The 25,955-nt window shown below is 51.0% G+C and overlaps 1 protein-coding gene across 2 annotated transcripts; it reads right to left on the reverse strand.

The window, feature by feature from the left end:
• Positions 1–4,313: 4,313 nt before the first annotated feature.
• On the reverse strand, positions 4,314–25,690 carry H6PD (hexose-6-phosphate dehydrogenase/glucose 1-dehydrogenase). 2 transcript variants are annotated; one of them, XM_039509294.1, is made up of 5 exons: positions 25,459–25,690; positions 15,378–16,034; positions 11,591–11,708; positions 9,442–9,711; positions 4,314–8,708 (listed from the first exon to the last, which is right to left on the reverse strand). In XM_039509294.1, the coding sequence occupies exons 2-5, from the start codon at positions 16,002–16,004 to the stop codon at positions 7,351–7,353; spliced, it is 2,373 nt and encodes a 790-aa protein (XP_039365228.1). In that variant the 5' UTR covers positions 16,005–16,034; positions 25,459–25,690; the 3' UTR covers positions 4,314–7,350. The 2 variants fall into 2 exon arrangements, with proteins under 2 accessions (XP_039365228.1, XP_039365227.1); XM_039509293.1 differs by lacking the exon at positions 25,459–25,690 and adding an exon at positions 19,247–19,429.
• Between the last annotated feature and the right edge of the window lie 265 nt (positions 25,691–25,955).

Raw genomic sequence — 25,955 nt, forward strand, 5'->3', positions numbered from 1 at the left:
ATTGCCTTTCCAAACAGGATTTCAAACGTTTGTGACTGAACGGGGAATCGTCATCTCTCCCGCGTGGCCGAGCTGTTACATGTTTTCAATAATCGATTTGGATTTATTAACTTACACGTGTTTTGTTGAATCCTAATGTAATGGGCTGCCATCTCCATTCAGCATGTGCGTGAGAGGCTCATGTGTGACCCTAGTTATGGTTAGATATCAGTCCGGGGGACATCAAAGGGCTATTAGGATGTGGCTATCGTTCCTTCCCACCTCAGCCAATGCAGCAATGTTCCTTTACTCCACGTTTTCGCATACTATGGGGCCAATTCTGGACCTTATTCTGACCCACACTTACTGCCCCATCAACATCTAGAGTCAGAAACTGAGCCACAAGGGACCAGGGGAGAATTCCCCCAGTGCAGAAGCAGCATAAGGCAGCTGTAAGGGCTCTGTGCTGCCTTCCCATGCAAGCTTTGGCGTAGAGGCACGCTAGAGGGAGTCCTGGGGGCAGAAGGGGAAGTACCCCTAGCACTTGGTGCTACAGAGAACCCCGTCTGCAATACAGCCCTGGGGCAGCTCTGGGTGGCTGTTGTAATACTCTAATTTTACCCCAGGGTCATTTTGGCCCCTGCAACAACCCAGAATCCAGGCAGCATGAAGTCATACTTGTCACCCATCCTCCTGGGTGATACAACACAGAAGGGAGCCCTTTGTCAAGTTAGAAAGTTTCACTTCCTTCCATTCGGCGACTATTCCACAGTCTAATGGAATATGTGTTTCCAAGGGTATAGTGTTCTTCTGGAAGAGGTCATTGGCTGCCATCAAGCAGGTCTTTGATCTGTAGACAATCACAGGCCTGGTTAAAGCTGATGGGTTTGCTGTGCACCATTCTTTCAGGCTAAATGGAAGGAGCAATTAAATGCATCTTTATGTAATGATAGCTGCAAACAAGAGGAAGCCACCACCCAAAACAATGGGCCTCAGGATAAGTCCAATAAGAAGTTAAGCCATGTTGACTGAGGAGTTTCCCTGGGGCTGACTGTAAAATGCAGGCACTAGGGAATTGGTTGGCTCAGGTAAGTATCTGTATGTAATAGAGGCAGAAAACCAACAAAGCCGTGGTGAGTGTGGCCTTCAAAGGGAAGTGAGAGACAGAGATGCTTTTGGGCACAGTACTTGATGGAAAAGCAGACTTGGATTTATGAGCAAGGAAATAGCCTGCCGCTTTTTGTTTTTACTGTGTTCAGGGAAATGGGACTTTATGTACACTCTTTTTAAATGAGCAGATTGCACTAAAGAAATGCCTGACTTGTATAATCAGTTTCTCCTCCTAATTAAAACAATTTACCCCCAAACACTGACAAAGTGCTGGGCCCAAAAGGGGCAACAGCATAAACATCTACATTTTGCCTCCCCGTCCCCAAATGATGCAGTTTCTTTTTCCGCTCCTCCCTTCTCTTCCCCCCCCCCCCCCGAACTAGGTTCTACACCTTTTTGTTTTGTTTAATGGAGAGAAAAATCTAACATATTAAAATGTATTTCATTTTTCAAGTGATGGCACTTAAGCAAGAAGGGGGCTGGTTCTAGGCAGTGGCCATTAGGAATACAGGGGAACAGAGAACACAGCCCCAGCATTGGAATTCTCTTATTCAGCAGACAGCATATTCTGTAGAAGACAGTCTGCAGATTTCATTTTAAAATTCAGCTACACAATCTTGACTCGCTGGAACCTAAGTTACTAAGCAACCCTATACTATGGTGATGGCTTCTACAGAAATGCACAGAATAAATCAATAGATCACTGGCGATTTTCCCCAAGCAGCATTTGGCTGATTCCAGGACATTACAGCCTATGTTTTCAAAGACTAGTGATTTTGGGAACCCAACCTGACACCTTAAAAAGGGCTTGATTTTTAGGAGGGTGGCTCAGCACTTTCTGAAACCCTGGCCCTTTTAAAACGGCTCAGGTTAGGCAGGCAAAAATTGAGAGTCGAAATGAATACTCACACCAAAAATTCAGACCTACTCTCTTCAAACTCTTGTAAATATAGGCCTACTGTCTTTGTAAGAACCAGTGCCATTTAAATGCAATCACCAAACAGAGGATAAACAAAAAGAATGAAAGGCAGCTTTAGGCCAAAAAACGATTTTATTATTCAAAAATATATATTTGTTTTTTTAAAAATAAATTTCCATCAATTCCCAAACATTTTATGGTTCATTATTAACAGGAAAAGAACTCTTTACAGCTTGATTTATAAAAGTTAAACCATGTGAGAAATGGCCCGTTTCCAGTGTTAGATTTTTGTAAAAATGTATATAAACGGTCACATCATTGCTTTGTATGGACACTATTAAGAAATAGTTCTTCCTTTTAAAAAGAGCACTGTGACGATACGAATAATTGGCGGTGTGATAAAATGACTGCAAAAAGTCACTCAATGGGCTCCTCTTTGCAAGGATGTTTAACACACATTCACTCAGCAACACAACTGCACACAGCATTCCTAGCTCACTATTCACTGAAAATAAAAATCTATCAACAGTTTCTATTAATAGCTTTCCCAAAATGTAACTAGCACTCTGATTCCATGGCCTAGAAGGAAGTAGATCTTTACCACACTGTCTTTTTCAGTGTCAGACTTATTTTAGAGTTTCACGTTCCCTCCCCCACATCCTGCTCCCCAAATCTCTTGCTGGTAAACTTTGGAGGTTTAAAAATATTTATCCCCACTCTGTTATCGGTATTTTCCATTTGGCAAATACGAACAAAGGATTAAAGAGTTTAAAACAGATGCTTCTGAAAAAGACATTGCCCTGAGAAATAATGAAAGATCTTCAGTGAAGAATAAAACACAGATATATTGCAGAGCGCAATTACTAACGAAGGATACACTTACATACAACGTTTCTATTGGAATTTTATAAAGGGAAACCTGAGGTTTTATTCACAATTTTGGGGTGCCCAACCTAAGATATCTGAAAGAGGTCCTGATTTTCAGAAAGAGCTGAGCACCCAACTTCTGAGAAATCAGGCCTCTTTGAGGTGTCAAGTGGGGCACCTAAAAACCACTAGTCATTTTAAAAATTTTCAGCCAAATTATTCAAAAAAGAATCAAGGAAACACTCCACCCCTAAGCCACTCCTCCAATGTCACAACCTCTTCCGATCCGGAGAGAAATTCTGCTGATAGCCATTACATTTATCCTCCCCCCTCCCTTTTTTTTTTTATTACGTTAAACCTGTTGCACCACACACGCCATTTGCATGAAGCCGAAGGTAAAACAGCTAATTTTGTTTAACAAAGAAAAATGAAGCTTTGAATTTTCAGCTATCCCAGGCCTAAAACCCTCCTCCTCTACATGGCTGCTTCAGCCACGGGGGCACATTTTGGAATTAGCAGTGTTAGCAACCTGGCACTTCAAACCAGCAGAGAGCACGGGGAATTGTGTTCTTCCAGGTCTGTGACAGAGGGCTAGCAGCACCACCCTGAGCATTGACAGCCGGAAGCAGTTAACCACTTTTCTATTAGGAGATTATGAGGGGGGGTAATTACTATGCGACGGGAATAACAGGCAGTAATTGGGAGGATCGGGGGAGGGGGGGAGCACAGACCCTGTATGGAAAGCCCCGCCTGCTGCATACCTGTATCCTTTGTTTGGTTTGGGACTGAGGGACCATGGAAGCAGGCCAGAAAGTGAGGCACAATGGGTAGTTAAGGGAGCACCCCATGACAAGGTCCTATTGTAGGGGGTTGTGATGGTGGTAGCAGTCTGTGTTAATGCTTTCAGAAGCTGGAGGATTTTCTGTCTGGAAAAAACAATGTAGCTGATGGTATGAGACACAATGCAGAAGAGGAAGACCAAAAACATTTTCTAAGGCCAGTAAGCTACAGCATCGTCCCTCCTAAAAGCAACCAACAGGGTTTCCCACTACACAGTGCTTTACGCTCACCCTTTGCTTTGAGGCTGATAGGTAGGCCCGCCTGTCATCATAATCCAGAGAGGAGGTAACTCCAATCCACACATATCTGATTAGACAGACTGTCTCCTCAGGATCTGAGCCGATGATGTAGCTACACCAGTGCAACCTCCCTAATGTAGGCAAGCCAAGCTACATGCAGCAGAGCAATTTATCCCAGATTGATCAGAGGCACCAGTGCAAATCACAGCTTGGTCTTTCTGCACTAGATGCTTGCACTGGTGCAACGACCTCAGTGGCAGAAATCAAAGCAGCCCAAATGGAGAAAAGGCCTCAGCTCTGAATTTCACTGAGATCAGAATACGTCTCCCACCCCAGCCCTGGGTCTGAAAACAAGGGATTGGTTCTCAGAGCTTCCCCATTTTATTTCTATCCACAGCATTAAAAGAGGATTGCGTGTTACAATAAAAGCCATTCGGAATGACCAGGAGTGGGAACACAGGAACTGCCAGACTGAAGGAGACCCACATCCCTGCGTCTCGGACAATGGCCAGCATCCGATGCTTTGGAGGAAGGTGCAGGAGACCCCCCTGCAAATGTGGGATAATATGACCCCCCACATTACATCTCATCCTGATCTCTAGTAGTCAGAGGCTGGCTTGACTCTGCAGAGGAGGGGTTTTACATCTCTTCCAAGGTTTTTTTGGTATTAACTCTGCTAACGCTGGATATTCTCGTTAGCCATATGCCCTCCCTCTTTGACGCACCTTGACAACACCCCACACCCCCGCAACAAATATACACACACACACACACACACACAGAACTCCAAACCAGCTTACAGTGAAGTCCTACTCTGAAAAACAGGAAGAAATGTCCTGCAGCCCTGTTACACTCTGAATCCTAGCTGCTGATTTTAGTGACCCATATGTTTTTCCTATTTGTTACTCCCGTTATCCCCTCAGCCATGAGAGTGATCCCAATTCCTTCCCAGCTTATGCATCATCAACACGGCTAGCGGTCTGACTGTGCCCTGACTGCCCTCTTCCACCAACATCCATGGAGTTCAGTGGGGTGCAAGTCAGGCAGAATTTGGCCCCAATATCCACCTCCCAGACCCCTGGAGAGACTTTTCCTCCTTCCCCACTCCATCAGCATTTCACATCCGTGTCGGTCACGAGGGCTGGCTCCTGAGAATCTCGCAAGCAGGACAGGAGCAGCCTCCCGTGGTTTCAGGCTCAAACAGTGCGGTGCTTGGAAACTACACACAATTTATCACCACTTGGTTTGTTTGGTCATGGCGCCACCTTGTGTCAGACTCCAGCTTTTCCACTGAACTCCAGTCGCGCCCGTCAGTCGTCACCTGGACTCTAACAAGACTGGAGTGCTGGACAACTAATTCTTTCACTAGCTGTAAACATCAGAGAGTCAACAGCCTCCCCAAAAGGTGGCTGCTAAAATCCCTCTGAAAACCATCACTTTCTTCCCTTCTCCAGTTCTGCCAGTCAAGGATGTGCATTGCTGGGTGCGGATCAGACACCAGCAGATCTGGCTTTGCCAGGAACTGGTAGAATGTCCCTATTCGGGGTTCCTACAGCTCTGTCTTGTACTCCTGGCTCTGCAATGCTTGGGTGGATTTACCTCCCCCGCCCCAAGATCATAGAGCAGCTCAACATCTCCCAATGCAGTTGGCAGGATCCGGGTTTCCTTATCTAAAAAAAGAACGTTCCTCCTGCACTCCACAGTAAATAGCCCACTGAAGCAGGCCATAGCGTCACTAGAGTATATGGGGCTAAGGCTTATATAAAGGACGAGCAGCACATGGGCAAGGTGGAATTTAGGCAGTGGGGGAAAGAGGGTTCTAAAGATTCTTCCCCTTTTTACTAACAGGACGGCACCCCCCGCTTTTGTGCAGTTGGTCTATGCTCTTCTGACCCCCCTCCGATGTTTTCAAAGGACGTGTCCTCCCTACGCGGTGACGGTGGATTGGCTAGAAAACACCCAGGAGACAGAAAACTCCCTCCTCTTCTCCAACAGCACGCCAGTGCCCTGGAGTAACAGCCCCGGTATCCTTGCCATAAGCGCTGGGGTGTTGGGATCATTACTGCTGAAGACCGTAGTTCTGTATCCAGCTGCCTCGCGGGGAGATGTCGTAAGCTGCTGAACAATGCCGCAGCTTGCCCGTGAGGGCGGAGGAGGGCTCTTCCCGGGGAGTATAACACCTCAGGATATTTAAGGAAACCCAATTCCATCTGCAGCTAACTCTGCCCTCCACCCCTGATCCTCTGAGAAGGGGAGCTTCCTGCAGCGGTAACGTCACCCTGCAGACAAACGCCATCTCCAGAATAACGGGAGCTGAGCCACGATGCTCTCAGCCCAATCCCCATAATCCTGAAAGCCTCAAAATCCCTTGCCTTTTCCATTCCCCTGGGGTGCTGGCTTCCCACTTAGGAAGAGCAGCAATTGCTACTGATAACTACGCCTGTGCACCAGGACAACTTCTAAAGCCTCCGCACACAGCTCAGTGCCAGGGAGGGGGCGGTGTCGGTCACACAAGGGATGGTCCCTGGGTGTCTGCCGCTTCCAGGGCTGCATAAACACAGCTATGTAGGGAAGGGGACTGGTTGTTTCTCTTTGTTTGGGGGCGGGCGGCGGGAAGAGGGGGAGGAGGCGGAATCAATAACAGGGCCAGTGCAATTGACAAAGGTTAATATGAGACAAATCCCTGTGGATGGCACAAGGCAAGCAGGCAGGGTCTGGAAAACTCCAGTGCCCAATGACTGTACCCAATCACGCCCTTACAATGAGGCAAGGCCCCAGACCTGCCAATACAGGAGAGCTCTAAAACAGGAACTGCAGCAGAAGACATTAGACTAGGAGAGCTCCACAGAGGAAGAGTGGGGAAATGGTCAGTATTTTGCTGAAGGAAAGGGTTGGCACAATCTGAATGGGACCGTGATTGGGTCTCTGGCCACCATGAAAATGCTTCTGTCAGCCTGTCTGATCAGAGGCGACCATCAGCAGTCAGTAACACGGCGCTTCTCTCTGCACCTCTCCTCTGAGAATCCTGACGAGCTCTGCAGGCAATTAATCAGAGCTGTCTCGGATGGCTCCTGCGAGGTAGGTAAGTATTATGAACCCCACGGTGTGTGGGGGAAACTGAGGCACGGAGCAGCGACGTGACCTGCCCAAGGTCCCAGAAGCAGTCAGGGGTAGAGTCAGGAACACAACGCTGATCTCCGAGCGCTGAGCCGCCCCCCCCCCCCTTTCTAGGCTTAGATGACAGAGCCGTTACAGCCCATGGATCTTCACAAAAGTTAGAGGGACTGTTCAGAGCAGGAGCTGTTATTGTAAACACCGGAGCCTGTGTGCAGTGTTGGAAAATCCCGGCTCCAGGGGGGTAACGGGACAGACATGAGGGGAGGGTAACCCAAGAGATTATCCAAGCAAAGCGTCATAATCCATGTACCACACCAGCTGGCCAGAGCTGGGGTTGACCCCTGAAATTGGCCACTTTCTGGGCTCCTGTCCCACTCTGCTGATCTGGGTCGTGATTTCATGCTTCCCCTTCCCCATCACCAGCACGGCCACCTGCCTGGCTTTGTTGATGAGAGGCAGGCTGAGGCTCATCCTCTGGTGGGGTTTGACGGGGCTCTCCGTGAGCACCACCGTCTGGGCCCCGTCGAGGCCGCTGGACGAATGCGGGAAGAGCGAGGCCGTGTGCCCGTCGGAGCCCAGCCCCAGCAGCACAAAGTCCAAGCTGGCGTTGGTCACTAGCTCTGCGATCTCCTTGGCGTACAGCTCCGGCCCCCGGTCCTCCTCCACGCACAGCCGCCGGTTCAGGTGCACCGGCATGGGATGGATGTTGAGGTAGGGCACCCGGACGTGCCGGAGGAGGTGGTCGTGCAAGCTGCGGAAGTTGGACTCCGGGTCAGCGAGCGGCACGCAGCGCTCGTCCACCAGCCACAAGTGGGTGTGTCTCCACGGGAAGCCGTAGTGGTGGGTCGCCAGCTGCTGGAACAGGGTGATGGGGCTTGAGCCGCCTGACAGGGCCAGGTGGAACTCGCCGCAGCGTGTCACAGCCTTGGCCGCCGCCGTCTCAATGTCCGTTGCCAACTGGGCAATCAGCTCCTCCGGCCAAGCCGAGACCAAGGGGCTTTGCCGAAACTTGGCCTGGATGGTTCTGTAGTCGCTCGGCATTTGCCCATCGGCGTGCAGCAGTTCCACTGGCTCCTCCAGCGTGAAGGACAGCTCCCTGCCCACCATTTCAAAGTCCAGGAGGTGCTGGTTCTCCAGGCCCCCCGGGTACAGGCGCGGGACCTGCTGGGTTAAGCTGTCCAGCAGCGGGGTCCAGAACTCCCAAGACGCCAGCAGGTTCTCCGTGGTGATGAAGGAGTCCTTCCTGCCGTGGAAGATGCTGGAGATGAGGACAGAATAAGCCTCTCTCTCCTTCACCGGGCTGTACACGTAGTAATCCGACAGCGGGAGCCCGAAGAGGCGCAGCTGCGGGCGATCCACCACCTCCTTCCAGCTGCCTTCTGGCATGATGGGCTTGAAGAGGTTCCGGCTGATCAGCACGGCAGGACAGCTCAGCTCCCCGTGCCCGATGTAGAAGATGATCTGCTTGGGTCCACACTGGCTCTGCCCCGCCTCCCTCAGGCTCTCGCGCTGGGTGCAGTAGGCCCGGTTCTTGAAGAGGACGCGGACGTAGCCTACCCGCTCGTCCAGGGCTTTGCCAGAGGTGAGGAGGAAGGGGACTCCCTCCCATCGCAGGCTGTCTAGCTGAATCAACACACCTGAAATGACAGGGGAACCTCAGGTCCGAGCCCAAGCACCGTTCTCCTTGCATGGATCCTGGCATCCAGAGCCTCCCTTGTACCGCAATCAGCCTTCCCCATCACCCCACCAGGTCTCTGCTCTCCCGATCCCCAAGGATTTGCCTTGCTCCCTCCCAATTAGCCCACAAAGTTCCTCTGCTTGCCTAGGTACCCCTTAGGACAGCAGCTTCTCTGGATGAGCCGTCACATCACTCCCTCGCCAAGAATCAAAACACTGAGCACGTGCAGCATGGCCAGAGATGGCCTTGTGATGAACTGAGGTCCACCGGCCCCAGAGAAACCCCCCCGTTCTTACCTTTTGGAGACATGGAACGGCCCTCAGACAGTGAAGGAAGGGACCTAAGCCACTATAGAATGAATTCCTAAAAATAACTGACATTTATAGTAACAATTCCACATGTGGCTTCACGGGCCAACAGACCCTTCTAGATCCCTGGGTGGCTGGACCTCGGGCTCTTGAGGTCTCACAGGGACAGAGGCCCTGGAAATAAACAAGGCAGCTACTGTCCCCGGGTAGCAGCCGTGGAAGCAGAGACAGAAGTTAAGTCACTGGCCCACAGCCACAGAGGAAGTGACGGAGCTGGGATTAGGATTTGGCTGCTGCCCGTCGCCTAGTCCCATGCGTTGACCACACCCCACCTGCCTCAGCCACTATGCCCTATGACATCATCAGCCTGGGTCTTGCCCCCACCTGCAAAGGTCGGCGTCGTGCTGACGTAGTCCTGTGCCTTCTGCAGCTCCTCCCGCACCTGGCCGGCGTAGGCCTGGTATTGACCCAGCACTGCACTGGTGCCCTCCAGGCCCTGCAACGACTTGAAGGTCTGCAGCTTGTGCCGGAGAACCTCTTCGGCGCTGCTGATGTTGGCCGGCAGCTCCATGGCGAGATACAGCAGGACCTCGGTGAGGTGGTTCTGGAGGACGTCACGGATGACCCCGTACTGCTCGTAGAAGCTGGTGCGGCCTGAGTGCGACGAGGAGGCGAGAGACGAGCAGTCAGAGCGGCAGGAAAAAGAAACCCCCCCTGCAGCCCCCAGCATGTGAAAGGAGCTTGAATATTGGTGCCCGAGGGAATGACGGGACAGGCCCAGGGATGGAGCCGTCTCTAGCCCCAGATTGGGTACAACGCCAGCTGCCTCTGCGGGCACCTCAGCAACTCACTTCAGCCCTGCACACCCCTCCGCCCACGGCAGCAGGGCCTCCCAGGAGAAGCTGCCGCAGCTGATAAAGGATTCCCAGGAGACCGGCTGCCCTCACTGGAGCAGCAAGAGGGACCACTGCTGGAGGAAGGAACGGGAGAGTGGGGGCTGGGGGGGGTTGGCGAGCTGGGTGAGCGGAAGGGCTAAGAGGAGGCAGCAAATCCTGTCTGTCCTCAGGCACCAGTATAGACTTAAGCCAACCCTAATTACAGCCTTGCATGGGGCTTCCTGAGCTCAGTGGGGGCAGGGAGGGGGCTTTGCCTGACCAGGCCGGCAGCACAGCCCATGTGCAGTCTGAGCCAGGGATCAGCATCCAGCCTACGTGCTGGGAAAGGAACGCAAGACGTGCAGTGCCGGGCCTCTCTTTCACCCCAGCAACAATGGCCACATCTCAAGGGGCAGGTGGGATGGCAGCAGAGCCCGGGGTCTCTAGCTGGAGTGTGAATCCACATCAAAGCCTTAACAGAAGGATCAGAACAAACCCGATTACCCCTCGCAATTCTGCAGCAACGGAGCAGGTCAACAGAGCAGCAGCTGTCTGCATTACACTGGGCCCCTTCCATCCACCACTCCACGCACAGCCCACTCCGAGCGGCTGAATACTCCCCCGTACCACCAACGTAAGCCCTGCCCTTTCTGCCAGAGTCAGGGCTTTACCTGTTTCAATACAGGCCGTGCCTTGCCCTGGGCTGATTTCTTACTGGGGCCAGGAGGGAGAAGGACGATGTCCTATTAAATGCAGGGGATTCAAACCAAAGCCTCCTGTTAGCTGGTCAGAGCAGGCGACGCGCTGCAGACCTCACCCCTGCCCTGGGCTTCCCCTTGGTTTGATACAGTTTGTCTCCCTCTCTCTAATCCAAAGGCGCATTTGTTAACGCAATCAATGCTGCAGCCTCTCTGGAAGCCAGGCTGCAGGGGGGTTGGGGGGAGGGGGAGTCAAATGATCAATGACCAGGCTTTAATAGGTACCTTATTTAACACTGCGTGTGTGGTGGCTAGGAGCAGGGGAGAGAGAAAAAGGGCGCAGAGACACAATCCTGATGTTGCAGAAATAAGGGCGCCTGGCGTCCCCACAACTGCTGCCGGTGGCAGCCCAACCCGGAGCGCTTTCCGCTCAGCGCTGCGGCGTGGGGCTGTAACCCTGCAGGCAGAGATTGCCGCCGTGTCCTTCGGCAACAGACCCGCATCTCTCCCTCTCTGAGCGGCGGCTGAGAGATGCCCCTGTGCCGGGATGGATGAGCGCGGCCTGGTGGGTGCGAGTAGCTCCCCTGGGCAAAAGCTGCAGCAGCCTAATCCTGATTTAAACTTTCACGCCACAGCACCAAATGAGACCTGAACCCAGGCTGGGCCCTTTCCGAGTCCCTGTGCAGCAGAACTCAGGGTCTCTGGGCATCGGTGTGAAAGGCTCCCGAGCTCTGCAGCAAGAGGAAGGGGCAGGTTCCCCCTCCAGCTGAGGGAGGCAACAGCCCTGACTGGGAATCAAATTTCTGCCTCTCAAGTGCCCATGCAGAGGGACACCGCTCAGCTACCCACCTGGCCTCCTTCTCATGCATTTGCAAATTCAGCCACAGGGGTTGCTCGCACAGAGATACACTAAAGCCACCCAGGGCCTCCCCCTGGCTAGCTTAGCCCAGGTTCCCTGACCTTTAGCATCCAGAGTCTCCTTCAGGACAATCTCTACTCTCTCCACATGGTGCCGGTTCCAGATTGGGTCCAGAAACCGTCGGTTCTGGTCTCGGAAAGGCAGGATGTGGGCCACAGCCTGCGAAGGAAGGAAGGGAGGGAAGGAGGGAGGGAGGGAAAGATCAGCGTTAAAAACAAAAATCCAAAGCCAGCAGCATTTCTAGAGCATCTTCCATCCCACTGCTCCATCCAGCACAGAAACACAGCCCTGTCTGAGGTGTAGGGAGCACACGGCACGGGAGGAAGAGGGGAAATCGGCACAAGAAAAGCCCGACTCTTGCAGAAGGTACCAGGGGGTCTCTAATGTCCACGTGGGACAGACATGAAAGGCCTCCGTGGACAAAACAAACGTTTTACAGTGTCATCGGAAAGCGACTCACACACAAAACACAAGACACTCAGCCCCTCTCCCTCGGAAGGGCAAATGGCTGAGTCAGACCCTGCTAGGATTCCAAGCCGGGGTTCCAAGGAGTTGAGACAGATCAAAGGGGCCGCGTACATCACTGAGCCACCTGTTCTCACTTAGTGCAAAAAAAAATTCCAGTAGAGATGCTCTCCCTGCAGTCAGACACGCACCCTTGTGACCGGACCATGGGGCCATGGATGCAATAAGGCTGTTTTGAAAAGGAGATGTCCCAGCACACTGAGGCCAGGGCAGTGCATCCACCTCACACACGTTCCCTCGAGGGGCCATGCAGCTGTTCAGACACCACATCTGGACAGGGCAGCGGCATGTTCTCAGAGCCCTGTGTTCTGGGGTCAAGAGTGAAACTTCAGCTCGGCCCGCTCCACGGCTACGGAAAGTGACACCTTGTCAACTGGCTGAGGAAGGCCGGGTGTCTTCAACAACCTGATCCACCACAGCCCCCAAATCACTTGTGGTCTAGTGGATCTGGGGTTGGGCTGGGGAGTCGGAAGACCTGGGTTCTGTTCCTGGCTCTGACAATGGCCTGCTGGGTGACCTTGGGCCGGTCTCTTCCCTTTCCCATCCGTAACATGTGGCTAGCGATGCTTACCTCTGTATGTAGAGGACTCCGGTATCTCTAGCTGACAGGCCTATCAGAGCTAGATGTGCTGAAAACCCATGGAGGTCAAGAGGCACAAAGTCAGGAAAACTCCCGTATAAAGCTACCCATCACGTCTCTGGCGCCACCCAGCTGTTCCCAAACCAGTGGTTCACAGGGATAACAGGTGCTGGGAAGTGGGACTGTGGGTGGATGGTGGATAATTTGGAGTTCCTTGGGAACCCCTGGGAGAAGGCAGAAGAAACTGATGACAAAATGGGAAACATTAAAGCATTGCATCTTTGGACTGGTTCTCAAGTAGGATGTTAACACTGATCTCCCAGCTCAGGATGGATCCTATTCAGGTACCCCTCCCTACTTCATGTTTATAGTTCAAAAGATGGGGTAGCGGCACAATGGGCAACCAAAATGATGATCCCCTCTTAGTTCCTTATTAGAAAGATCCCAGCAGATCCAAGAGAGAACCCTGTTCCATCCATCTGCTAGAGGAGAGAAAGATGTCTCCCAGTGTGGCAGATATAATCACCTGGATTGTGTGTCAGCTGCCTTCCAATTAGGGGACCTGAGCCCAAGCAGGTCTGTACCAGTAATTTACCTGCTGGATCTGGCAATATCTGGTGCAGGGGAAAGGACAAACAAAGTCAAAAGCAGAGAGCATAGAGGCCATAGGTCGGGGGCTAGGATCTCAGGGGGGTCGGGGAGAGGGAACAGTTCTGATTCACAGGAGAATCAAGTGATGAACCCCTTTCCTGCCCTGACACCCTCTTCCAGCCCAGAGCAGGAGAAGTGTGACTTCCTCTGCCGCAGGGCTAGGTTCACTGCCTTTTACACCCCCTCTCCACTCTGTCCCTGCTGCAGTCACTCGCACAGATGCGCCAGCCCCTGAAAAATTGGCTGATCATTTAAAAAAAAAAAAAAGCAACAGCACGTCATATCAAATTAAAAGCCTCCTCTAGAAGCTGGTGCTAAGAGGCTGGGCCTGCGTGGAAGGGAAGGGTTTGCTTACCCAGCAAAATACAAGCCCTGACCTTGACTGGAAGACCAGATGGATTCTGCATCTCACACACACTCCCATATGTGGCGACCTCGCTAGGAGGAGGAGAACAAAAAGCCTGACCCTTATCACTTTGGCATGAAAAGGTCCGGCCTCTGCATTTTCCTCGGTGAGAGATGGGCCGGCAGTACAGGGGAAGAGTAACGGCCAGTCGCTGCAAGGTCACTCGGCTGCAGCCCGGAATAGTGGGCTGGACACATTCTCTTTGGCAAGGGGAGGGTTTGAAACATGCTCTGAACTGCTCTGCCTGGGATCCCAAGGGGACATGGACCCCTTCAGACACCAGGGGAGGGGGCAGGATCCAGATATGCCGTGAGAGCAGTAAAAGAGCTCTAAGCGCTTCATCAACAGGGATCCATTTAGCCTCCAGACCCCACTCGCAGGCAGGGACCATCCTCATTTGCAGATGGAGAAGCTGAGGCACAGAGAGGACAAGTCACAGCGCCTCTAGGAGGCAGAGCTTGGAAATGAACCTAGGAGTCCGGAGTTCCATAGCCACAAGGCCAACCTGCTTCCGTTATTAAGCAAAGGACGGGCCAATCAAGACAAAAACTCGGAGCCAAGAGCACAAAACTCATTGATGGGGCTGAACCCTCTTGCTTGGAGGCAGAAAGGGAAGAGAGAAGCTGCCTAAGGAGATCTGTAGCTATAAGCCCGTCAGGATTGGTTGGGGTGGGAGCAGGGGAGAAAACATAGACCTTGATAACCCACCTTCTGGTACTCTTGTACCTAGTCCTTAATTGTTCCTATTGCCCTGATCTATAACAGATTCTCGACTCCTCAGACACCTTGCCGCCTTCTGCATCTGCAAAGCGCCATGCACGCCTATGGCATTGTAGGGTAACGCAGTCCAGGGACATGCAGAGCGCAGACAGGCTGGCATTCGCTAAGAGGAAACGTGGGAGCAATGAAGCACCCACCAGTGTCTCCAAACTCTATAGGTCTGATGGGAATGGGGCGTCCTGGCCTGCGACTGACGTCACACACACCTGACACGGCCCTCGCGCGACAGCTACAGTTCACAATATGATTGTACCAACCCCACATTTGTTAGATAAAAACTGCACAAGAGGACCCAGCCCGATTTTGAGGGGGAGGCTCGAGGTTCTGCCCAGCATGTTTAAAATCCTGCCACACCCTCAGACCCAAAGGGAGGGTGGAAATACCCAGCTTGTGGCCTGCACCCCACCCGGTCCCGGCCTTCCCTTTACCATCCAGGGCGCCCCAGCCAGTCTTATTAAGGTTTATTTTGCTGATGCTGAATATAAGCCACGGATCCTTTCTGCCGCTGGGCAAAGACCAGTAGTATTAATAAGCGAGGAGAAGCCAATGTGGCCCTCGTTTCACAAGACAGTCAGATCAACAGGAACCAAGACAGCCTCGCTGGGTCACGGCTGGCTGTATATTAGTCTCCAGCCCTGAGCATCGTTGTGAAGGGGACAAGGTACCAGCCAAACGAACAGTGATAATAAGACTTAACAGGCTCCAGGTCACTTCACTGCTCCAGCTACCTAGGTGAGCAGCTCAGCTGGGCTGTGATTGGTGCACCTGGCAGCCTGCTGCCCACGTTAAATGAAAGCCTGAAATTTAGGGCCCTCCCACCATCCAAGCTCCCACCCCGCCGAGACCCCGTCCAGCATGGCAACAGAGTCATTCCGAGTCTGCTCACCTGTTTGCCAAGGTAGTGATCCACCCGGTACATCTCCTCTTCCCGGAAGAAAGTCCTCAGCTCGACGGCCAGCTGCTGGGCTGACTTGAGGTCGTGGCCAAACGGCTTCTCCAGCACCACCCGCAGCCAGGCTCCGGGGCGCGGCCTGCAGCTGCCATTGATGTGGCGGGCGATCTCCGCGTAGGCGAAGGGCGGCACCGAGAAGTAGAAGATCCTGCCGGCTTCCTCCAGCCCCTCCTGCTGGAGCAGGGTCTCAATCTCCCGGTTCAGGGCAGTGTAGTTCTCGGATGTCTTCAGCTGGTGATACCGGCTCAGCTTGAGGAACTGGTCCTTGACCACAGCGCACCTGTCAGGGGACACGTCCGATGGGCAGACCAGGCTCTTCAGCACCTCAAACATCAGCCTCTGCCCTGGCTCATGGGCCGTCAGCGCAGCCCCGTGGAAAGTGAAGCTGTGGCCACTGCTCACCTGGTCCAGGTAGAGATGGAACAGCCCCTCCCACAAGTACTTCTTGGCCAGGTCCCCCGTGGCTCCCAGCAAGACCACTGAGACATGCCCTCGGGACTCCTTGGCCAATGATGGCAGGGCGCCTAAGAGAAAGACGGCACACAGGGCTGCCCTCAGCATCCTGGGGGAGGAGACAAGGACCCAGGGAACCTAGAGGACGGGAGAAGGGAAACATCAAGCTACATTAGCACAGAATATAATGCCACAAAACACAACCCCGGGTGCTGGTTCTTCCAGAGCACTCGAGCCAGGAATTTTCACCTGGATTCCTCTCCCCAAAAGTCTCTCTCCTAGTTTGCCACAGGCGGGAGTGATCTCAGCTCTGTTGATACAGCCCTAATTAAAGCTGAGGTCCCAGATGCTGCATAAACCAGAAGGCTTCTGTCAACAAGGAAGACCTGATCTCATGGGGGTAGAGGGGATCAATGCCATCAGCACTGAGCAATAGGGTGGGCAGACCCGGCACTAGGCATAAGCTGACTAAGCAATTGCTTAGGGCCCCAAGCAGCTCAAGGGGGCCCTCTATTCACTTTTTTAGTATGTGTTGTATGTGGGGGACCCCCACACTATCCCTGCTTAGGGCCCCCAGTGGGCTAGCTGTGTGTGTGTGTGTGTGTGTGTGTGTGTGTGTGTGTGTGTGTGTGTGTGGGGGCTGGCTGCGCAGGACAATAAGGCTGCATTAGTGCAGGAAGCCTCGTCATCCTTACCCCCCCCCCCCCGTTTGACAGAGTTTATGATTACTGCCAGCAAATATTTGCATTACAGGGCCCACACGCCCCTATCAGGACTGGGCTCTGGACAAACATAAAGAACACAGCACCTGCCTTGGAGACCTTCCTGCTGTGCCAGCACTAACCCCTGCATGGTGAGGTTTCTGAGTGGGAGTCGCTGGCTTTGAGCTGTGGACATGAAATCCATTCTTACGCGAGTTTCAGTGTCTGCTGCAAACAAACGTGTGCGTCACTGCATGCAGGATGCTACTTCCTGCTTGGGGCTTTTCTTCCATGTTGACACCAATTTGCATCAATATTGTCACAGCGCTTCAGAGACAGGCGCCACAACTGGTAGTCCCGGTTTTCTAGCTCTTCGGTTCACATCCATAATACGCAGCCATAAGACTTGCATGTAACTATGTCCCCATGAATGGCACTGAATAAGGCTCCAATAAGCCAAAATGGACCAATCAGTCTGATGAAACAAGTCTGGTATATGTAGCTATGAATCAGTGATGCATTTTTTGTGTGTACTTGCACCTTTATAGCTCTAAGCACTCTGCCTGTCTGCAGAGATCCCCCATTCTGTTCCCAGAGTTGCTACAGCCTATAACAGAAGAGATGCACACAGTCCACTCTCCAAAATAAACGTAGCTTTTGTTCTTTCTTGCTTCTGTTTTCTTTATACAAAAATATAAGCAATTTTTTAGACAAAAGTACAGGTTTTGTTCTTTGTGCAAGGCGGTGATGTGGGAAACCAGGAGAGAGAACCCAGAAGGACAAGTTATGAAGACAGCACAACGGTTGATTCATAATCTATTGCATCAGTTGTTATCTCGCTCTGTTCACCTAGTTTCCTGGAGTTGTGCATTACTGGAGAGCAGCCACAATGATAGCACAGGATTGAGATAATCCAGGGCTTTCATGGCACTGCAAACAGCTAAGCCTTATCTACAACAGCAAGTTGTGTCGCTTGAACTACACCAGTTTAATTAAAGCGTGAGAGCACGCCCAAGTGCGACCACAGTCATAATGGTATAAAAATGTTTAGACCACTATAGTTACTCCTGTACTCTGTGCCCACAGCAGGTTATGTACTGGCCTAACATCATCTCTCTAACTGACATAGTTACACGCGTACAAAACTGGTGTTTAGACCAGGACTTAATGAGCAAGTTTCTCAAGTGTCTCAGTGAAACAGGAAATGTATTTGACACCACAGACCCCGTTTGCTTTTTGCACATTCTGCATTTGGAGCAGTGAAACTAGTCATTTCACTTTCTAGCTCTCCTGCAGCAGCTGCTCAGGATGGATTTCTCCAGTGCATGGGCCTGGCAAAATATCATTTCAGAAATTAAAAAAAAAACAAACAGGTGACAATATTTCCATTCACATGAGGGTTTGAAACAACCTGCTTTTCTTTTTAGAGCAAGACTATGCCAGGGAGAGAGCATCATTCCAGGGTATTAGGTTCACTCTCCTCAGACAAGAAACACCCATTCTCCACCAATACAGTAAATGATCCATAATGAAGGATGCAGGCTTTTAAAGCCTGTTTCCTCTGGTGTCAGTGACCCCAACAGTACCCATTCAGGCCATATAGGTCAACTGTAAGGACCGGTCTTGTTCAGATTCTTGCATGAAAAGGGAGCGTTGGGTATTTAGGATTTTTCTCCTGCTCCCGCAACAGCCTCATATCATCTGCCACCGGCTTCCCCTGACCCCACTGCCTGCTCTGCCAATTCTGGGCTAGTTCACTTCTCCCCATCCCAAAACATCAGCAGGGTGGGGAGCTGGGTGCCAGCAAGGGGAGCGTGCCATGTTCTGTTTAACAACTACGTGGCCCCAATTGGCTCTGGCCACATGGCTCAGGCAGAGCAAGGCTTCTGATTACTGGACTGAGCGCTCCGAGCTGGTTTGAACTCCAGTTTCCAGAAGAGTGCTGAACACAGCTTGTCCTGGTTACACTTGCTGTTCAAACCACGTTCAGCACTGGCTCAGATGCCCTTGTTGTCAACCCTGGGTATCTTTCGGTGTAGACAAGGCTACCCAGAAGGAGAGTCGCAGTGGGCAGGCCCGCGTCTGAAGGGGAATGGAGTGAGGGAGAGCTGGTAGGTTTGGAGGATAAAGGCAAAGGAAGAGAGAAACAAAACCCAAACTCCCCTCCACCCCCATCCCTGCGCGATCTCCCCTCTCCTCCAGCTTCTGCCTGGAGCTTGGCAGCTCAATGAAATGTTTCTGGCAGTGCCAGCACAGCGTGCTGGGAATGGATGGAAAGTGGAGATATAGCAGCATCTGGGAAACAAAGGCTTCTCCACAAGCTCCCAGAATCCCTGGCTCCAGCAGACAGCTCCCCTCTCTCCCCACACACAGTGACCTGTGCACCAACATCCCTTCCCTTCCTCCTCCCCAAGCCCCACTTCAGGCTCTGGTTCTGGAACAAAGGACTGGACTGCGATCCCCTGCAAGGCAGCAGGCCCCATCCTCCTAGTTCTAATGAGTTTCCGTACTAACGGGGTCCAAGGAAAAGTCTCCTCTTCAGCGCTAGTGTTTTCACTAAACCAGCACAGGGAGCCCCAGGAAATCCTCACCGCCCTATCGTGAATAAACATGATTAAAACGCACACTGGTCTCACCCAGCAGACTCACCCCGGTAACACAAGGACTTTGCAAAGACTGCAATGGTGAAAGTGCTCTGGAAACTGACTTCCTTCTGTTAACTCCTGACCACAGATCTTTCTTCTCCTGCAGCCAGAGACAGGCTATGCCAGCGCACTCAGGACTAGCAAACCGATCGATAGTTAGACAAACAAGAGGCCTCGTTAACGATAAGCCAGCTCAGCACTTTCTGGTAAAGGGGAGGAAACAGCAAACCTGAACCTCCCATTCCCAGCAGAGAAAAAACAAATGCTCCTGTACCCGTCTCCACCCAGCACTTCAATTCATTGGTCCAACCAAGTTCCTTTTACATAGCTGTCCAGGAATGGGGGTGGGAAGGAGAGATTTTTTTTCCCCCCCAACATGGATTCTTGATATTTTATTTAAAAGAGTGGGAGGGGAACCAAGAAAGGTTAAAGCTAAATATCTGCATCTAGGCTAGCAGCAGATGTGTGAAATGCTGGCCCATGCAGGAAGTCCAACTTCCCAAGAATTTTCTCTGAAACATTCATCTGATTAGTTAAGACACTTGAGAATCATACCTCCCACTCGTAGGGAGACGCACTGGTAATGGCTTATAGTGAGCCCTCAGTGAGAGGGATTTAAGAAAAGACTTCGCGAAGTCACAAAAACTGCGTGAAAAAAAGCGTACAGTTTCACACACTCACACAAATAAAATAAATCAAGGGTTTGATACTGCTGTGATTCTGAATGCCCTTGATCAGCGTTGAATTTGAAGATTAGGAAAGACAGTGCGGAAAGATGGAGGAAAAGCACTAGTGTAGGTCTTGAGAGACCTGAGTTCTTGCCCCAGCTTCGCCACAGTCTCCTTACATGACCTTGGCCAAGTCACTTTGAGGCCTTGTCGATGCATAGTTAAGCCAATAAGAATGTGACCCTCGTGAGAGATGTCATTTTTCTAATGAAACAGTTCAATCAGTATCGCCCCTACCAGTTATACTGGTATAAAGGTGCCTTATGCTGGAATAATTCATTGCTTTTCCCAACAGGAATAGCTATACCAGTAGAAGGCACCTTTCCACCAGCGTAACTGCATCCACACTGGGTGTTGTAGCGCTTTATCTTAACTGGGATAGAGAAAGCAGCACAACTTGCGTTCATAAACAAGGCCTTAATCTCTCTGTGCCTCAGCCATAAACGGGAACAACACTCCCCTTCTCCCACCTTTTGTCTGTCTTGTCTATTTCGGCCCATCAGCTCTTTGGGGCAGGGACTGTCTCCTCTGACTGGCATGCACAGCACCTAGCGCGATGAGCGCCTATACGCGCAGGGGCCTCTCGGTGCCGCTGTATTACTACTTAATGTGCTTTTCCCCTGCCCTGGCTGATCGGTGGGGTTTTCAGGTACACAGAGCAGCACAGAGGGCGTTTCTTTGACGTTTTTCAAACACAGGAAAGAACGTCCCCTGGCTGCAGAGGAAGAATGTCACACATTGGCTGAACACAGGTAGAGCAAGTCTAACCAGGGGCATTTGGCAAAGGGAAACAGGAGATCGCCTCAGTGTTTACCACAGTGTGGAACGCTCTCTCAGGAGACAATCTGGGATGAATTCTTTTTCTCCTGGGAGCTCCTACAAGATATACCTTCACTCATCAATCTCTTCCCAGCCATCCACTGTAACTCTCCTACCCGCTCCTTCCTTCCTTCTTCACCATTGGCTACTTAACCTCTATGCAACTGTCAAATTGCACTGACAACCACATAGGGCCAAAGGCATGGGACATAATCCCCGTGTCTACTGTATTACAGGGAGTGATTATTTTGCATGTGTACATGACAGTTCTTCCTTCCATTATGGAAAGGTAATAGAATAATATTATTGTATCCGGATCAGCAACTTCTATTTAACCCTAGAGTGCTTCAAATGTATAATTGAAATGCTCCTACCTTGTGGGGTGCAGGGGGCTAGCTCCCTAGAACACAATATAGTGCATGACAGCTGAGGCAGGGTGAGCAAGGATTTCGGCTAAGGATCCTGGCACAGCCCTCAACTCTTATAATAAAAAGCCATGGAATCTTCTGTGATCTCAGCTGCATACGGGGCATAAGGACGGGGGGGCAGGTTACCTGCCCGGCTACCCCCAATCTGAGTGGTGTTGCGACTCCGTGTGCCAGATCACAACACCACTCGCTTAAATTTGGCCCACACGGTCCTGCGTCATCCAGTTAGGGGCTGGGGTGCTGTGTCCCCCGCTGTGCCCCCAGCTGTGTGGGAAACACCCCCATGTAAACTACAGGGCATCATTTATCAACTCCAACACTGGAAAGACGAACCAACCCTATAGGGACTAGAATCTGTGATGCTACACAGTTTGGGCATCCCAAAGCTAAGATAACCCTTCGGGAGTTTTCTCTGTATTAGACCAGTGGTTCTCGAGCAGGGGTACATGTAACCCTGGGGGTATGCAGAAGTCTTCCAGGGGGGTACATCAACTCATCTAGATATTTACCTAGTTTTACAACAGGCTGCATAAAACGCACTAGCAAGGTCAGTACAAACTAAGATTGCATACAGACAAGGACTTGTTTATACTTCTCTATATACTATACACTGAAAGGTAAGTACAATATTTATATTCCAATTGATTTATTTTATATTACATGGTAAAAATGAGAAAGTCAGCATTTTTTCAGTAAGTGTGACACTTCTGTATTTTTAGGTCTGATTTTGTAAGCAAGTGGTTTTTAAGTGAGGTGAAGCTTGGGGGTACACAAGACAAATCGGACTCTTGAAAGGGGTACAGTACTCTGGAAAGGTTGAGAGCATTAGACAACTTGTACTGATGTAATTAAAACCAATTTAAAGTCAGTTTAGTCACACCCATGCAAACCCTCTACTGTAGACATGTTTACTGGTTTAAAGTGCATCATACTGATTTAGCTCAATTTGGTAACTGAATTAAACTGGCGTGAGTATATTTCAAACCAGTTTGAAGTGTGTCTACAGAAGGGTCTTGCACCAGTGTAAGTAAGCTGATTTAGGTCACGTCTACACTCGCATTTATGTTGGCAAAACTTTTGTCGCTCAGGGATGTGAAAAAAAACACCCTCCTGAGTGATAGAAGTTTTGCCTGCAGAAGTGCCTGTGTGCACAGCGCTTTCTCGGCAGGAGACACTCTCCCGCGGACATCGCTTCCACCTCTCGTGGAGGTGGAGTAATTATGCCGACAGGAGAGCGTTCTCCCATCAGCAGAGCGCATCTCCACCAGACGCACTGCAGCTGCGCCAATATAGCATGGTAGCATAGACTCCTGGGGGATTCAATTACACAGTCTCACACATTTCCAGTCCAACTAAAAACTGGTTACTCAACACTTCCAATTGCAAAACACCGCCCTGCTGTGCCCAGAGCCAGCAGAATAAACCCAGTTCCCCTGGTTTACTGCTGTCAGATCATATAACAAAAAGGACCCATGTAAAAATAAAACCAGACGGGATTATGTTACCCAAGAAGGATTCCTTTCCCATGTGCCCTATGGCTTAGCTATATGAGAAAGTTGCAACATTTTAACTTAAATCAATTTTAAATCTGGGTTAGTTAAACCCGTGCAGGCCCCTGCGCAAACATTCTTATTCTGGTTGAAGAATAGCTTGTTTGGGTTTATTTGGGTAAATTCCCAAAACTTAAAAACCAAAGTAATTGCTATCAAATGGGCATAAGGCAGCCCTGGTGCAAAAGCCTCCCCCCCCCCACATAAGAAACACCCTGACAGCCACAAACCAGAAAATAAACAGCCCGATTAAAACAAATGGATTTTACAACATGGCCATAAAGGCTTGTCCTGCAATGACTCCATTCGGACAATCCACTGAGGGTAATGCTGCCATGCATGGATGCAGGAGTCCACCACACAACCAATTGCAGGATGAAGGCCTTAGACCCTACTGACCAGCAAACCAATTCCAAGGGCTTTCTCACCCTGGATGTCACTGTTCTCAGCAGTTCAGGACCCAAACTGAGAGCATTCCAGTTGGCCATAACCACTGTAAAATACACCCTCATCCTGCAACGATCTGTCAAACTATGGGTTGTCTTCAAGGTTAGGAGTCCAGTGGGGTACCCAAGGGAGGCTGAGAGACTGTCTTAGGCCCTAATTTTTCATTACAGATCCACTAGTGCAGACCCCTTCAAATTGAGGTGATTGCAGGATCAGGGCCAAATATGTTCTCCTAAACTCTCTGCCTCTGCTAACCAAAAAGCCACCCACAGTGTGACACCAATCACCCCGAAGTCTTTAGTGCTGGGCTCTTTAAGGGAGTAAGATTGATTTGGGTTGGTCTGGGAGAGCACTGCAGAGAAAAATCACCTGTTAATCACTTATTTTACACACACACACACACACACACCGTCAGTCAGTCTTCTGACCGAAGAAAAGAAAACAGCCTTGGGAAAACAGCAGCTACTATCATGACTGGCTAGAAGTCTCAATCACCTAACTCGCCGCTGTATGAAAAAATGACAAAATGATCACCGAGTGGCAGGTTTTCACTAGCGAATTAGCATTCAGTCCACCCCGCAAAACATTTAAGAGATATACAGCACAACACAGCATGGCTTAATCCTTCTGTAAGGCTGACCATAAATAAAACACGAAGGAAAGCATCACCAAGAGGGAGGGAGAATCAGGGAAAAAAAGTCAGCCTTCTGCATGGGGAAGTATTAGAGAATTGGCACCATCAGTTCCTGGAATGGTCAGAGGTTTAATGCCCCAGATCCCATTAAGTACAGAAGGAGAGATTCAAATTAGCACTTGACCCTTTCTATTAACTGTTCTGACAAAGCCATGACCTCCAAGCCTCACACAAAGGAGACAGAGCTTAGGCCACCAGCCCCAGAAAACTGAATCACAGAATTTCCGGCGAGTAGGAGGAGGAGCAAACTCGCATTTATAGAGGCCCCAAGCAATATAGCATCTATTCCTCAATGACACAGAAGGCAAAACCTTGGCAATACAAAGGTTAGACAACATCTGAAGTGTGCGTTTCTTGCTACTCCGACCAGCGCGTCTAAGTGGAGATCTAAAATACTCCTCATCTGCCTTCCCCAGGCTGATTCCAACCCAGTAATTTATTTGTTAAACCCCTAAGCACCAAGGAGGCAGGAGATGAATTTTATCAAGGTCATGGAACCATGCACAGAGGTAACCAGTGTCATAATTGGCAATAACTAGCAAATGATTTACCAAAAAACAATAAAACAAACCAGAGGGCTACAGAGGCAGAGATGGGGAAGTATATTTCCTTAGGTGAGATCTAAGGAAAAGTTACCTTAGAAGAGGGGCATTTCTTGTAACGTTCACCACACACACAACCTACACATAAATAACTTGGTCGGGTATCCGAGGGGTAGGCGTGTGAGACTGTATCCACAAAAACAACGAGGAGTCCAGTGGCACCTAAAAGACTAACAGATTTATTTGGGCATAAGCTTTCGTGGGTAAAAAGCCCACTTCTTCAAGATGCATGGAGTGAAAGTTACATGCATCTGAAGAAGGTTTTTTTACCGATGAAAGCTTATGCCCAAATAAATCTGTTAGTCTTTAAGGTGCCACCGGACTCCTTGTTGTTTTTATAAATACAGTAACTTTGTTCCCTTCCCTCAACAAGACATCACCAAAACCCACACCTCATAAATAAATCACTCCACACACACACACACACACAAAATCTCCCTACCTATAAACTACCGAGTGAGCTCCTCCCTTCACCCTCCTCCCGTCCCAGAATCCTCCACGGAACAGAAACCAAGTGCACTCTGCAAACTGACTTGTGCAAGAAGAGCGAGCCCTGGCCATGGTGCTTTCTTTACACACACAGCCCAAGACAAGGGAGGGGAGGAACCTTCCCATATTCCTCCTTCCCCGAAAGCACTAGCTGACCCCTCCCCCATCCCCCCTAGGAGTGGGGCTCCCCCCAAATCCAAGTCTAATTCTGCAAACCCACAGCCCATCAGCTGACACGTGCTCTTGTGCACGGACAGCCCAGACTGCCCCCGCTTGGCCGCACGGCAGCCCATCCCCCTGGGCTCCCCGCCGCCACCCAGCAGCTTGCAAGCTGGGCAGAGTGCACGGCGCTGCAGCCGGCGCTGCTCCCACCACACGGCTCACCCCACGCAGCAGCCGGACAGGCCCCCCCCCCAGCAGGGCCCAGGATATGCGCGAGCCCCCACCCCCCGTACTCACCCCACGGGCCAAGCCACGGGAAAACCCTCCCTGGGCCGGGCCGGCTGCAGCTGCGGGCTCCGCCTCCCGCACCGGCGCACAGGGCTCCGCTCCTCCTCTGCTAGTAAAGTCTATGGTTCACGCTGCACTGGCTCCCGCTATTGAGAGGCGGGAGGGGGCAGAAAGACTGGATAAGTGGATTCTTAGGGATTCAGCTGCCAGGGTGGGTCTGGCCCCCAAACTAGGCAGCTCCAGTCTCAGAGGGGCCAGATGGCTTTTTCCCCCCCCCAAAGAGTTTAGCTCCCATCTGAGCACTTAAATGAAGCTGGCCAGACTTCCAAAAGTCCCCACCAGCTGTAGAGACCATGGGACCTGTCAAGTTTCGAAACAAAGCCGTGGGTGCTTTCTCCCACGCTGCCCCACACATGCTTGGGAGGGAGAAGCTGCCTGTTAGCATCCCCACAGCCATCTCATTCGCTGCCATCAAATCCCTCCTCCAAACTCTCCTTTGCCATGTT

Source organism: Mauremys reevesii, linkage group 21, assembly GCF_016161935.1.
Source record: "Mauremys reevesii isolate NIE-2019 linkage group 21, ASM1616193v1, whole genome shotgun sequence".
Lineage (NCBI taxonomy): Eukaryota > Metazoa > Chordata > Testudines > Geoemydidae > Mauremys > Mauremys reevesii.